This window comes from Tursiops truncatus, chromosome 5 (genome assembly GCF_011762595.2).
Source record: "Tursiops truncatus isolate mTurTru1 chromosome 5, mTurTru1.mat.Y, whole genome shotgun sequence".
In the NCBI taxonomy this organism is placed as follows: Eukaryota; Metazoa; Chordata; class Mammalia; order Artiodactyla; family Delphinidae; genus Tursiops; species Tursiops truncatus.
Window position 1 is genome coordinate 130,441,090 of NC_047038.1, and position 13,768 is coordinate 130,454,857.

At 45.0% G+C, this 13,768-nt stretch overlaps 1 protein-coding gene across 3 annotated transcripts in view; it reads right to left on the reverse strand.

Moving 5' to 3' along the window:
• The window catches only part of PKD2 (polycystin 2, transient receptor potential cation channel), a 47,221-nt gene that overhangs the window by 25,269 nt on the left and 8,184 nt on the right, over positions 1-13,768 (reverse strand). For all 3 annotated transcript variants that reach the window (XM_073805597.1, XM_019926393.3, XM_019926392.3), the window contains 4 exons: positions 13,641-13,754; positions 6,370-6,503; positions 4,948-5,198; positions 1,115-1,339 (listed from right to left, as the gene is read on the reverse strand). In XM_073805597.1, the coding sequence (XP_073661698.1) occupies positions 1,115-1,339; positions 4,948-5,198; positions 6,370-6,503; positions 13,641-13,754 (724 nt within the window). The remainder of the gene's footprint in view (positions 1-1,114; positions 1,340-4,947; positions 5,199-6,369; positions 6,504-13,640; positions 13,755-13,768) is intronic.

Consider the following 13,768-nt stretch of genomic DNA (forward strand, 5'->3'; position numbering starts at 1 on the left):
ATTAGCAGAAGTTCAACAATAATTGCAATAGATTTTCATTCATTTCTAGTCATAACTGTTACTTGATTTAATGTGATACTGTTTTCTGCAAAAGTTATTAGATACAAAGACTGGGAAAATCCAACTGGCTATGTAAAGCACAGCTGAGTTTAGCCTCAAAAGTAATCACAGAGTAAGGCTATTATGAGAATGCAGACTTCTTATTTGGTGGGTAGATATATGTGCAAGTGATTCATGTCAGCAACGTCTGCAGGTTGCTGCCACATTCACCAGGAGGATTAAAGCGGGTGAAGCCTGGACCCCCCTTGCCTTGTTCTCCGTGTTTTATAGCACCTATTACCTTCTAACATGCTATCTAATTAATTTGTTTCCTTTGCTTATTGTTTATCATCTAACATCTCCTCCTGGTTGAATGTGAGCTCTACAAGGGCAGAGATCTTTCTGATGCATCCCAAGAGCCTTGAACAGTGCCTGGCACATATTAAGTGCCCAATAAATGTTTGCTGAATGAATGAATGAACAAGAGGTCCCAGACAAGCCGGTGGGATCTCTGTCAGTTTCCTCACTGTCACCAGAATGGTCATGATGACAAACATCACAGAATCTGCAGAAGGAACTTTACGTGCCTTTGGTAATTCTTGAGTGTAAGCAGGTACCGGGGCACCCTACTGAGCACAGGCGTAGCCCCTGACTACTGTGCTCATGTTCTAATCGCGTGCGCATCATCGGAGAATGGGAAACTCAGGGAAATGAGTCAAGATACGATGCCTGGGGGCCTTGGTAGCAGAGCATGGAGCAATGATCACCCTCGTGATGGGAAAGGCTTGATGTCAGCAAAACACGGTGCTTTGTCTGGGACGGTTCCAGCCTTGGGATGAACTTGGACCAGACTTAAGCTTCTTCCTAACTCATAACATCCCCGGATCCTAACTCCCTTCCTCCAGAAACCCCTATCCCAGTAAGCTTTTTGGTTTTCACCCCTCCTTGCTGTCAGCTCTGATCCTTGAAACTCTCATTTAGCCAACTGCAGGCAATGATTTTCTGGTCTAACTCCAGACTAGGACGTATATACAAACACACGGAAGTGGGAGGCGTGGGTGCCCTTTATACACACCTGATCACACAGAACAGATTGATGTTGGCATTGTACACTGAAAAGTCAATAAAAGTTGCCCGGGTTCCCCGGTCCAGCCAGCCGTTTTTCTTGAGGTTAGCAATCTGAGCGGCTGTCTCCTCTCTTGTTCTTGACAGATCCAGGTAATAACCAGCTCCGCTGTAAGTTGCGATCATTCCCCAGTGGCTGCTCCCATTCAAGTCTTTTTCACTTGTGTAGATCCAACTAATTCAAAGACAAAACGAGCAGGTGAAAATCAGTGGAACACCCGGGGCAACTACGAAGACAGCGTACGTAACAAATAACGGTGAGTCCCATCGAGCTGGGGCATGTGCTTACCACGGTGCTTTGTGTTTTCTGACATCATCCTCATATAGCTATTATGCCCATTTTAGGAATAAGGGCCCTGAGGCTTAGTGAGGCCAAGTCAGCCTCAGATCTTTTGAAGGTAGAGTCAGGAACCCACCCCAGGACAGTCTGCCTTCAGAGGCCTGTGCTGTTAGCCCTCAGTTTATATGGTAGCCTTTCAGGGTGACTTACTTAGGGACTAGCTGACCCTAGGCCCCCCAAAAATTGCAGCCAAAAGAGGTACGAGTTCATCAAGTGCCACGGTCAGCAGCTCAACTAAATAAGACTCCACACGGCATTTGGGAGCTTAACCCACAAACGTTTACAGGCTCTCAGAAACCAGATGCGTCTCTGGTATTAATGAGGATGGAAAGATGAACTAAGATCCTTTCTCTCCCCAATTTATAATAAGTGGGGAGAGGAAAGTTGTAATTAAACACCGAAAATACAAGGTAGGTGATAAGAAGAACCAAAAAAGAATCATAGAAAAATTGCTCGGGCCAAGCAGAGGGAAGCTAGGCTTCTTTGGAGGTTCAGCGATGATGGGAAAGGTGAACCAGAGAAGGCTTTGGAAGAAGCCACGTTGAACCTAGGCTGTGAAAGGTAAGCAGGATTCAGACGTAGGCAGGTGGATGGGGAGGGTGTTTTTAAGCCTGAGCCAGGCGGGGCCGGAGACGTACAAGGCATCCGCCAGTAGTTCGGTTTGGCGCCCATATGATGAAGGAGAGAAGGCTGAAAGGTGGACTCTGGTCAGATGGTGCGGGGGCAGGCGTGAAGGGGTCACCGAAGGGAAGGTCTCTGGGAGGCACAGAACGGGGTTACCTGGAGTGGTGAGGAAAGAGAGAGGACGCATGTGTGGAAGAGAGTTAACACAGCGGGTCCGAGACCGCCTCTCCTTAAAGCATCCAGGTTGGACTCGGCTGGCATTTGGAATTTCAGTGATAAACGGCTCCCTACACTGATATGAAACTTCCTCTGACCAGAAGGAGAGGCTCACAGTGCCTAGGCTTCTGTACAAACAAGGTGGCTCATGCCCACGCCTGCCTCCCTTCTGGGAGTCTGAGATTTGGGGATGTGCTGGCCAGAGCCTGCCTATGTAACCAGCACCCAGAAACACATGGGAGGCGCCAAGTCTCTGCTGAGCTTCTCGGACAATGCTTCCTACATGTTGTCACAACTCGTCACTGGAGGAAGACGCGTGTCTTGTGTGGCTCCACTGGGAGAGGACCTTTACAACCCGGCACCTGGTTCCCTCCAGACTTTGCCCCACGAGCCTGTCCCTTCCGCTGCTTCTGCGTATTTCCTTTCACTGTAGTAAAGCTCGGCCATGAATATATGCTGAATCCGGGGAGCCCTTCCACAGAATCGCTGAACTCCGTGAGGCTGGTCCCAGGGACCCCGACACAGCTGAGTCAGCTGTCCTTGCAAGAACCGATGAGGCCTGAACTAGAGCAGTGAGCTGGGAAGGACAAGGGAGGGCCGAGACAGGGCCACGGAGGTGACTGTCAACAGAGCCTGGCACTGATCTGGAAGCTGGGGCAAGGGAGAGGGGGCTTCTGAAGAAAGACTCCAGTCTCTTTTTGGGTAATGCGAAGATGGTGGTGCCGTGAACAGGAGGAAGGACACATTCGACAAGAAAGTGATGAGTTCCGGGACTTCCCTGGGGGTCCCGTGGCTAAGACTCCGCGCTCCCAATGCAGGGGGCCCGGGTTCGATCCCTGGTCAGGGAACTAGATCCCACATGCCTCAACTAAGAGTTCGCATGCCGCAACTAATGATCCTGCACGTGGCAACAAAGATCCCGAGTGCTGCAACTAAGACCTGTCGCAGCAAAAAAAAAAAAAAAAAGACTCCGCGCTCCCAATGCAGGGGGCACGGGTTCGATCCCTGGTTGGGGAAACTAAGATCCCGCATGCCGCACGGCATGGCCAAAACTAAACAAACAAACAAATAAATAAATAATGAATGATAAAAAGTGACGAGCTCAGTTTGGGGCATACTGAATTATCGGAGCTGGTGGGACATACAGGTAGCATACACACTCATCTTCTATCAGACTCTGGCAGGACCTGGGGTGGTTTAAATACACACAAGAAGGATCCCTTCAGTAGCCTACCCTGTAGTGAAAATCACTTATAAGCGTCTTGGATGTTCTAGGCACTGTTCAAAGCTCTGGAAATACAGCAGTGAACAAAACAGAGTCCCTGCCCTCAAGAAGCTTGAATTCTGACGGGGAACTGAGGGCAGCAGGCAGCCACTCTAGCAACGTAATTAATATGGAAGCAGCAACGTGGCGTCATAAAAGAAACATGGGTTTTGGAGTCAAGCTGGTCCCATTTACTAGCGGTGATGTGTTTTCATCTATAAAATGGAGCTGATACCTATTTCAGAGTTGTTCTGTGAAAAGTAGATGAGATAATGCATGAATTCACTTCTTAGACAGCGTCTAGCATGGAACAGAGGCTGCATGAATCTCTCTTACCAATGGCATGAGATGAGATAAAATATTAGACAAGGTACCATAAGTTCAAGTGCAAACTTATGCTTTGCAGGAACTGGAAAAAGGAGCATTAGTGAGCAAAATCCCTATCACAACCTGGAAAACATGTCTTTTGAGATTCAGTCTTTTTACTCTAAATCTTCGGATGTTTAGTAAGTTTGTTCCTTATGGGTCCAGGTACTAAAGAGGGTGTGTACTGGACGACAGACGAAGAATCTGGTTATGGAAAAGGTGTTCGTCCTCATTGCGTATTAACTAATCTGGATTCTGGTGTCTCAGTTCTCAAGAAAGGGATCTAGATGAACTGAAAGAATTAGTTTAGTGAAACTTAGAAGACAATTCTATCCACAGTGACTCACCCAGGACCCGTGCCCCAAGATGTCCACCTTGGGACAACCTGAGAACTCTTCTCACTTTTTGTAATAATTCTAGAAATAAGGACTGTCCTCCCTTAATACACAGGATGTTTTAAGTATGTTGACAAAGAGCACCCAAAATCCCTGCAAATACACACAATGCAGACACGTACTCAAAATCAAAAACACACATTTGAGAAGGACAGCCTTTAAACCAGACAGAAGAACTGCCTCATGAGCTTATGATACACTTTAAGTAATTGTAGTGTGAACACAAATTTATTTCTAAGAGCTAATACAAAAGAATTTCTGTACCAGAAACCTTCCTAGTAACAACCTGGTGAACCATGTTACTGGATTTATAAAAATAGGATCCAGGCACCTTAAAAGAAACCCCTGAAGGTGAAGGTAGCTTCTTTCCTGTGGGGATATGCTCAGCCATTTAGCCTTCTGAAAAATAAGTATGCAGAAGCTGAAAGGGGGTAAAAAGTACAGAAAACTTGAGAAGCCAAAGTTTGGCCACGGCCTTAAATACAGGCATTGAAGGCATCTTCTCCTTGGTGAAGGGGTTAAAGAACGAATGAATGAATGTCCGTGACAGCCCAGGGCCCCGAGCCACAGACACTTACGCGGTTCCATTTCTCGGACCGAATGGAGCCCTGTCTTCACTGCTGACAGAGTAGACATCATAGCACTCTTTAATCTCATCTCTCAAGTCCAGGGGGATGGAACAGGATCCGTTTCTGACTCTGAGTTGCCGTATACGTGGTACCCCTAAGAGTAGGTTCTCGTAGTAGATGAAGCTTCGGTCGTCGCCTTCAGTTCTGTTGCTGGGTTGCATCTTCCAGTAGAGCCCGTCCAACAAAGCGCCTTCTGCAAACTGAGAGCAAAGGCACCATTTTTGAAAAACTCTCAGCTCAGAGGCTGCCTTACTCCTTCCTGGGATGTTTGTGTGACCAACAGTTTGGCAACTCTGTGAACAGGGTAGAGTGACAAGGGTGGGTTTTGTTGTCAGAGAGGCTGGACCCTGCTCCAGTCCTGCTCCGTCATCTCCTTGCTGGCTGTGAGGCCTCGAGCGTCTGTAATGCCTATCTTTTGTATGGTGGCTACACCTGGCACAGAATGGGCAGGTGGCGACTCTTGACTTCTACTCCAGGACTAAAGGCTGGGGAGAGGGTGCAGTTTGCAACGCATCCGTAACCATGATCAATTCCACTTTCCCTTATTACAACAGCATCCCACATAATCATGGTTCACCATCACTGGAGAGGAAAAGATGATAGTTTTGAAAACCAGTCTGCTATCTGATGGACCTTTTAATTGTCTGGATTATTTTGTCATAGGGTGAATGAACTCTCTCACTTCTCATCCCCCCCCTCCTTCCCTCCATTTTTAGAGTGTGGCATTCATTATCACAGAACTGTATACATGTGAGAAGTTTCTCATTAGTTTGCCTGTAGGAAAGACAGACCCAGCCATTTCTCAGTGTTATCCTTATCAGACAATCAACAGAGATGGAGTGATTTGCCCCCTTGAGGTGGAAAAGATTCATATTATACAAGTGTGGTTTTGGATGTCAAGTATTTTTAGGCATTATTTAGTATATTTAGGTTCTTGTGACCCAGTTCCTCTATCTTTAAAATCAACAGCTCTGACCCCAGGGTTTACTAAGAATTTTAGCCAGTATTTCCCCAGAAGGAAGTAATCATTTCCTTTCCAATTTCCCTCCCCATTCTCTTAGATTCTGAACACATCTCCCAGATCAGTTTCGTATTTTTCCTGTGGTATCCCTCATTGCTTATCCTCTAACACTAATGTTGGAATTTGTGACAAGTTGGGGAGGGCTGGGTTGAATTTTACATTAGAGATCTTTGAAAGAATGTGCCTGCCTTGTATCAGGCTCGGTTCTGGGGTACATTCCAACACCAGCAAAGAGACGAAAACAAAAAACGAAGCAAGACAACACAATGAAATTCCGCCCCCGTGGGCCTGAACTGAATTTACGAAGCTAAATGGACAATTTTCAAGAGCAAGAGGTCATCTGCAAATACCTTCCAGAAGTCTTCCACTGAAGAAAGAGTTTTAAAGTTAGTTTTCTCCGTTTTGGACACCGGGGTGTCCAGGAAGAGCTGGGACATGATCCGGGTATAGTAGTACACACTGGAGCTCATCATCCCATAGGTCACTGGAAGACAGAAAGGGCCAAATGAACTCTGCCAGGGATCCTGCACACGCACTCACACGATCCCGGCGGACGGGCAGACAGCCATCCCGCCTCCCTTCCCTGCATCGTTGTTCCAGGATCCCTCCCCAGCTCTCTGGCTTATACAAGAAATGAATTAACACTGGCTTCCATGAAACAAAACTGGCTTACCACTGAGCACCGGATTAAGATCAGGTGCCCCCTCCTTGACACTTGGGACCTCCAAGACGCCCTTCGACTTCGCCTCCCACCACCTCCCGGAGCACCCTCCCTGCCCGAGAGCCCTACGCCCCAGCAGACGCCACGCCGAGCCCCACGTTCTCCAGCTGTGCGCCTGCCGCCCCCTCTGCCTACGACGGCGTGGGCAGCCCACTCTCGTCTTGTTCCCACATCAACTCCCCATTCTCGTGTGCCCTGCTCTGCACCCTGAGGCTGACCGCTGCAGACCGACTGGACTCCCCTGTCTTCTGGTTTCCGGTGCATTCAGCCCACAGGAGGCCACACAGGAGACCTGACGGCCCGAGGAGAGAGAGAGCTGGGTTTGTTCTCCCTGCTCCCACGCCCTCACTGCCTGGGTGCAGTTTGCTGGGGACCCTCTAACGGTGGCCACCGCTGCTGGGGGCATCTCTTCTCCCCCAGCCACACCAGGTTCACACCACGCCATTCCCTGCCCTTGTCCCTCCAGGCCCGGAGGTGGGAACCTTGCCCAAGAGCCTCGTGTCCCCTCGTTGGCTCCTATAACCCTGCCACCACACCTCTGTAAACGGTCCTTTCGCTGAACTCCCACAATTGCCGCTGTGAGTCTCCCATCTCTTTCCTTCTGGGATGCTGACTAACAGACCCATCTGCCTCCCAGCCACCTACCAGCTGTTGCGTGGCACACTCTAAACTCAAGCCACACCCCTGACGTGAAGACCTGCCGATCTTACCAGCCCATTCTGAATGGTCCCGGAGAAAGGTGGGGCGATCGCGTACAGGCTCAGCAGGTCACAGGAGATCAGGCTTTGAGTCTGGGTCATGCCTCTTACTTGCTGTATGAGCTGTACAAGTTGCTCAGACTCTCTAAGCTTTAGTTGCCTCTTCTGTAAGGAGTAATTAGCTATCTCATGGGAGTTTTTGGTGTTTAAAAAAATATATAACTAAATGGGACTTCCCTGGTGGTTCAGTGGTTAAGAATCCACCTTCCAACGCAGGGGAGGCAGGTTCGAACCCTGGTCGAGGAACTAAGATCCCACATGCCGCGGGGCAACGAAACCCGCACGCTGCAACTACTGAGCCCGCGTGCTCCGGAACCTGTGTGCCACAACTAGAGAGCCCGTGTGCCACAAAGCAGAGCCCACACACCGCAACAAAGACCCAGCACAGCCAAAATTAAAAATAAATAAAGGGAAAGAAGAGGCAGAACAGCATTTCTTAAAAAAAAAACAAAACTAAAAATTATCCAATACAGTGGCTGACACTTAAATGTCCAATAATGGTGGTTCTTCCTCCTTAACCAGATCGCTACAACGTTATCTATTAAAAATTTCAGCACTTTAACGAGTGCTGTCTTATGCCGAACTCTAATGATTGCAGGTATCATACGCTTTGATACCTACAATTAGATGACAAAACACTTCAAGAGGAAGGAAATACTTCCTTTTATGCTTCTTTTGACCACAGAGGTTTTATAGGTCTTTCGACCACAGTTCTCAACACCCAGCAAGCAATGACTACTTAGCTGATTCTGTAATAATCTTCAGGTAGCATACAATGCATTTTAAAACCTCATAATAAGTGATTTGGGGATTACATCTTTCCTTCACCTAGTCCCCTTCCCTACCCAAACATCACAGAGAATTAAGATTAAAAGAGAGGAGTGGATAATAGTGATCCAAACACAAGCGTGTCTGCGAGGCATCTCGAGCAGTCAGTCAGTGAAGCAATAAACACACACGACCACGTGGCTCGTGTGCCGCATCTGGAGGGGAAGGGACCTCTTCCAGTCCTCACAGTTAGGTTCCATCACCTGTCATCCTATGACCCACTAATTAGGACAACACTCCTCTTCCAGTGTTACATAACCTGTCACCTCTTAAGACTGCATCGGACTGGAGTTCAGGGTTTGGACTTTTAATCCATTGATGGGACAAGGTGTTACACATGAAGATGCGCAAGATGTGATCTCTGGGGCTTCCCTGGTGGCGCAGTGGTTGAGAGTCCGCCTGCCGATGCAGGGGACGCGGGTTCGTGCCCCGGTCTGGGAAGATCCCACATGCCGCGGAGCAGCTGGGCCCGTGAGCCATGGCCGCTGAGCCTGCGTGTCCGGAGCCTGTGCTCCGCAGCGGGAGAGGCCGCAACAGTGAGAGGCCCGTGGCCCCCAAAAAAAAAAAAAAAAAAAAAAAAAAAAAAAGATGTGATCTCTGTCCTCAAGAAGAGGTGCTCACGGTGTCCCCAGGGGGAGCACTGCCTACCAGCTCCCACAGAGGGGTGGACAAGGTACGATGTGTTCTGCAAAGGCCTTCTTCAGATCCAAAGCTGATATCATGCTAAAGAGGGGTCGTGAAGGCTCCCCAAAGCCGACTAAATGATTATTACATTGAATTTTGGAATTAATTTGAAATTAGAATTTTCTTTGGATTGGCTGGTTAATGTAGATCACTCTTAAATTTTTTTACCTGTGGGGTTTTTTTGGTTGTTGAAAAAGAATGATGACAAATTATTTAAATTTTTTGATTTATAAATATGCAATATGTATGTATTTTAGCCACTGATTTTAAAATGCATCTCCTTTATTGTCCTGTACTTTTAATACTGATTGCTTTTGAAATTCTTAGGACCTGTATGGAATTTGAGAACTTCACTGAAAGGGAAGGGGTACATCCTCTTGGCTATGCAGTGCCACCTGCTGGACATCCAGAGAAATAATGCCACCTAGTGGTTGAAGGGGATGACGATTCTAACACCTTCAGTCAGCTAACGTTAACTCCGTCCCTCCCTTGTGCCAGGCAGTGGGCTGGTCCAAGGGATATCTTCAAGTGACAGCTCCATACACTCCAGGGGTCAGCTGCATCATGAGTCCAGCTAGGCTGGAGCTAAAGGACCCCCCGGGATTTGAAATCAGAACGATTTGGGTTTGAGTTTTAAGATTTCCTTCACCCTTAAGTCAGCCTCCGTGTTCATAATTGTGGGTCTCGGTATCTTGGGATCTTGGACAAGTATTTAATTTTTCTGAGCCTGAGTTTCACTATCTAGAAAATGGGAATAATAACATCTAAGGCTTTTGTGTAGTTCACTGGGAGAAATGTTATGTGAACACAGATTTTGCATACTGTTAAATGCAATAGAAATGTAAGACTATTACATCGTTTCTCCTTTCAGTCCCTGATGGGCAAAGCCCACTTGGAAGGTAACATACACTCTTTAAATGAACTGAATTGTAAAGAAGAAAGTTACATCATGAAATAACCATAAACGAGTATCAGAAAGGAGAGGAAAATATTTTAAAAATATAAGGTAAAGGACACGTATATCCTATGTGCATATATTTTTTTTCTGCTATTTAGTCCTCGTCTTAACTCTCAGATTCGATTTTCTATGAAATAAGCCAGAAAAGAAAACATTATCACAGCATCACCAACTAATCAGCATGTAAACTAACTAAAGCTGTCTTAAAACATGGTCTCGGACTTCCCTGGTGGCGCAGTGGTTAAGAGTCTGCCTGCCGATGCAGGGGACACGGGTTCGTGCCCCGGTCCGGGAAGATCCCACATGCCGCGGAGCGGCTGGGCCCGTGAGCCATGGCCGCTGAGCCTGCGCGTCCGGAGCCTGTGCTCTGCAACGGGAGAGGCCACAACAGTGAGAGGCCCACGTACCACAAAAAAAAACAAAAACAAACCAAAAAACATGGTCTCATTTAAAAATAGGCTACAGACACCATTTTCTTCTTAATATGGCTGAAAAAATATAGGCTTAAATACTAAAAACTATATAAAGGGGACTGCGCTGTATAAACTCCAGATCAGTGGAATAAAAAGCAAAGAAAAAATTTCCAACGTAACAAAAAGAAGAAGAGAAATGAAAAATACCAAGAAAGTGTAAAAGAGAGGAAAAAATAAGATGGCAGAAATCTGACAAAAGCATGAAATGTAAAGAGCTTAAACTTACTAGATCATAGTCTTAAATATTGGTTAAAAAATTTAAAAATGTATCTTTAGAATTTTTATGAGACCCATTCAAAATGAAGTTAAAAATAAAGGAATGAGAAGATATATATTAGATATACAAAAGGTGTTAAGTGGTATTGCAATCATCTGACAAAGGAGATTATAAGGTGAGTACTGAGTTAAAGAAAAAGATGATCTTTTATTGATAAATGATACTTTACACAATGATATAACTAGAATGAACTTTTATGTATTGAATAACAATATCAAGATATATAAAGCAACGTCTTCTAGTAATAGAAGGAGAATTACCAAAACCACAATAACACTTAGAAACAAATTTACATCTCTCAATCTTTGACAGAGAAAGAAGATAAAAATGATCTCGGGACATTAGGGGTTTTATAATAGAACATACGACTTAATGTATTACATAGATATCAAACTTTATACTGTATCAGAAGGGATCACTCACATTCTTTTTCAAGGTTTGGGGAGAGGCATTCATGGGGGTGATGTTAATAGTAAACCAGATAGAGAACGTGAGCAAAGCATGTTTGGATGGACAGGGTGAGTCCAGGTTGAGAAATGTTAAGGATGCCCCTGAGATGCACCGGTGGAGAGGTCCAGTAAAAGCTGGCACAAGATTCGTGGTCCATGAGAGGTCGAGAGGAACTTGGGAGCGCCAGCGTACAGGACCAGCTGAAGCTGCAGGGAAGATCCCTTGAAGAGAAAGGCAAAGACCCAGTCACAGAAAATCGTCTGTCTAAACACATCTCAGAAAGAAAAAAATGAAGAAAGTGAATAGAGTAAGGAGGGATACAGGAAGAGAGGGAGTCACAGAAGCCAAAGAGGGAAGTTTGTGGAATGCCAAATGTCTCATCTGGGACCAAATGAGAGAGAAAGGCTAAAAGGAGCCCATAAACTTTGGCAATTAAGACGTCCCTGGTGACCTGGGTGAGGGCCTTTCAGGAGGCAGAGTGAGGCTGCAGAATAAACCAGAGAGGTGCATTAAAATTATTAACACGCCCAAATATTTTAATGCAGTTTCGGTTAAAATTCAAAGGTAAGTGACAAGTTGTGATGGAAATCTTTGAGGGATCGAGGTTGTCAACACAAGTGCTTTTGTGAATGCCTGCCTGTATTAAGTAGTGTAATTTTTTTTTTAAAACAAGAGAGAAAAGCATGTAATATTTACATAGAAGTTACCACGAAGAAATAAAGAGAAAGCTATGCACGTGGAGTAAAGGCCATGTTTAAAGTAATATTTATATATGAATATACATTTCTTGTTATTGTAGTGTTTTTTTTTTTTTTTTGAGGTACGCGGGCCTCTCACCGCTGTGGCCCCTCCCGTTGCGGAGCACGGGCTCCGGACGCGCAGGCCCAGCGGCCATGGCTCACGGGCCCAGCCGCTCCGCGGCACATGGGATCCTCCCGGACTGGGGCACGAACCTGCGTCCCCTGCATCAGCAGGTGGACTCCCAACCATTTACTCTAAGTTCTAACAGCTCAGAACATAAAAGTTAAAAATATCACATCTCTTGCTTAATAACTTTTAATGTACTGAATAGATCATTTCTAGGTTTTCAGCATTTCTTAGATAACATGCTTTTAAAGGTAATGAGAGAGATTCCTTCCTAAACAAACAACAGAAAAGTTCAGAAAATTAGGAAGAAAAAAGCAAGAAAACGAATGTTGTTCATACATATATACTTTTTAGCTTAAATAACATCTTTTTTTCTCTTTTTCTTAAGTTCCCACTTGGATAGTCAAATTCTCAGAAAATGTGAGAAGTCATGCCCTGTTTGAGTCTCATTAAGAGCTTACTAGTATTAGTAAAAACCAGTGTGGGGATATTACATAAATCAATATTCAATTTCTTAAAATTACAAATATCAAAAGCTTAAATGTTTCCTTAATCTTTTATGTTCAACTTACACATCTTCTTATAAATCTAGTAAACAAAAAACATTTTTAAAGGAAATTTTGAGCGCTTAGTCAATTGAATTCAAGGTGGTAAATTTTAATGTAATAAGAATGGCATTATTAAAGTATTGATTAAATCAGGACTCTCTCCATTTACAAAGAAGGGAACTCTTTCCACGGTTGATGTTGGTTTTTAAGCATTTCTAAGTGTACACTGTAAGAACAAACTCCTTTCCCTGAGGAATATGCTAAGAGGTCCTGGTGGTCATAAATCTGCTTCCTGTCTGTTCTCATAAAGGGCTTTAGAGAGGACATGACAGAACTCCATCAACCAATATCCTTTGATTCAGAAGATAAGTCCTTTGCCCGTGACCTTCTGGACTTGGAGGCAAACGGTTTCTAAGAGTTGTTTCTGGCTAAGGCATCCCTCCCCTCCCAGACAATGCAGGAATGTATTGAAAGAAGAAAGGAGAAAGAAAACAGAAAGAGATGAGTCTGCAGTAAGTTTCCTACGGAGTAAAAATCTACAATTATTGAAGATTTGGAAGAAATGATTAGTTAGAGTGAAGGCATCCACACAACACATCCGAATCCAAAAAAAGGGGACTTTTAAATACAAATAGACATAAAAGCAATATTAGGTGACATTATTTGTATTTTCTGAAAGTTAAACTTGGAAAATAATTCCTGTGTACACTTTACATTACTTGATGTAATAACAGTAATGCTGTAATTATTGTTAAGAATCGAATACAAAAATCCTTTTACTTGGTTACTTGGTGTCTGGCAGGTCGCCCTATGCCTCTCATAGTGAAAATGGTCACAACTGACAACAAACCGGCCAATCAAATAATGCCGAATTTTGATCGGTGTTTACCAGAGGAGAGAGGAGAGCTTTACCAAACTGTAAATTGGAATTGATAACAGAGGAGAGAACTTCTGAATTAACCGTCACTGGTGCATCTACAGTTCCTCTTAATCATGAGTTTGACAGGTCAAATATTTCCAAAACTTTTCCTCTAGTGGAAGAAAATGTTCTACTTACGGATGCACAAGACTATGAGAAAAAGGAGATACGTGGCCAGTTCCCGTAAAACACTTTTCAGGTGTTTCTCTCGGTCAGCGCTGCTTTCCTCCATGAGCCTTGTTCCCCAGAGACCTTTAAAACAGTAA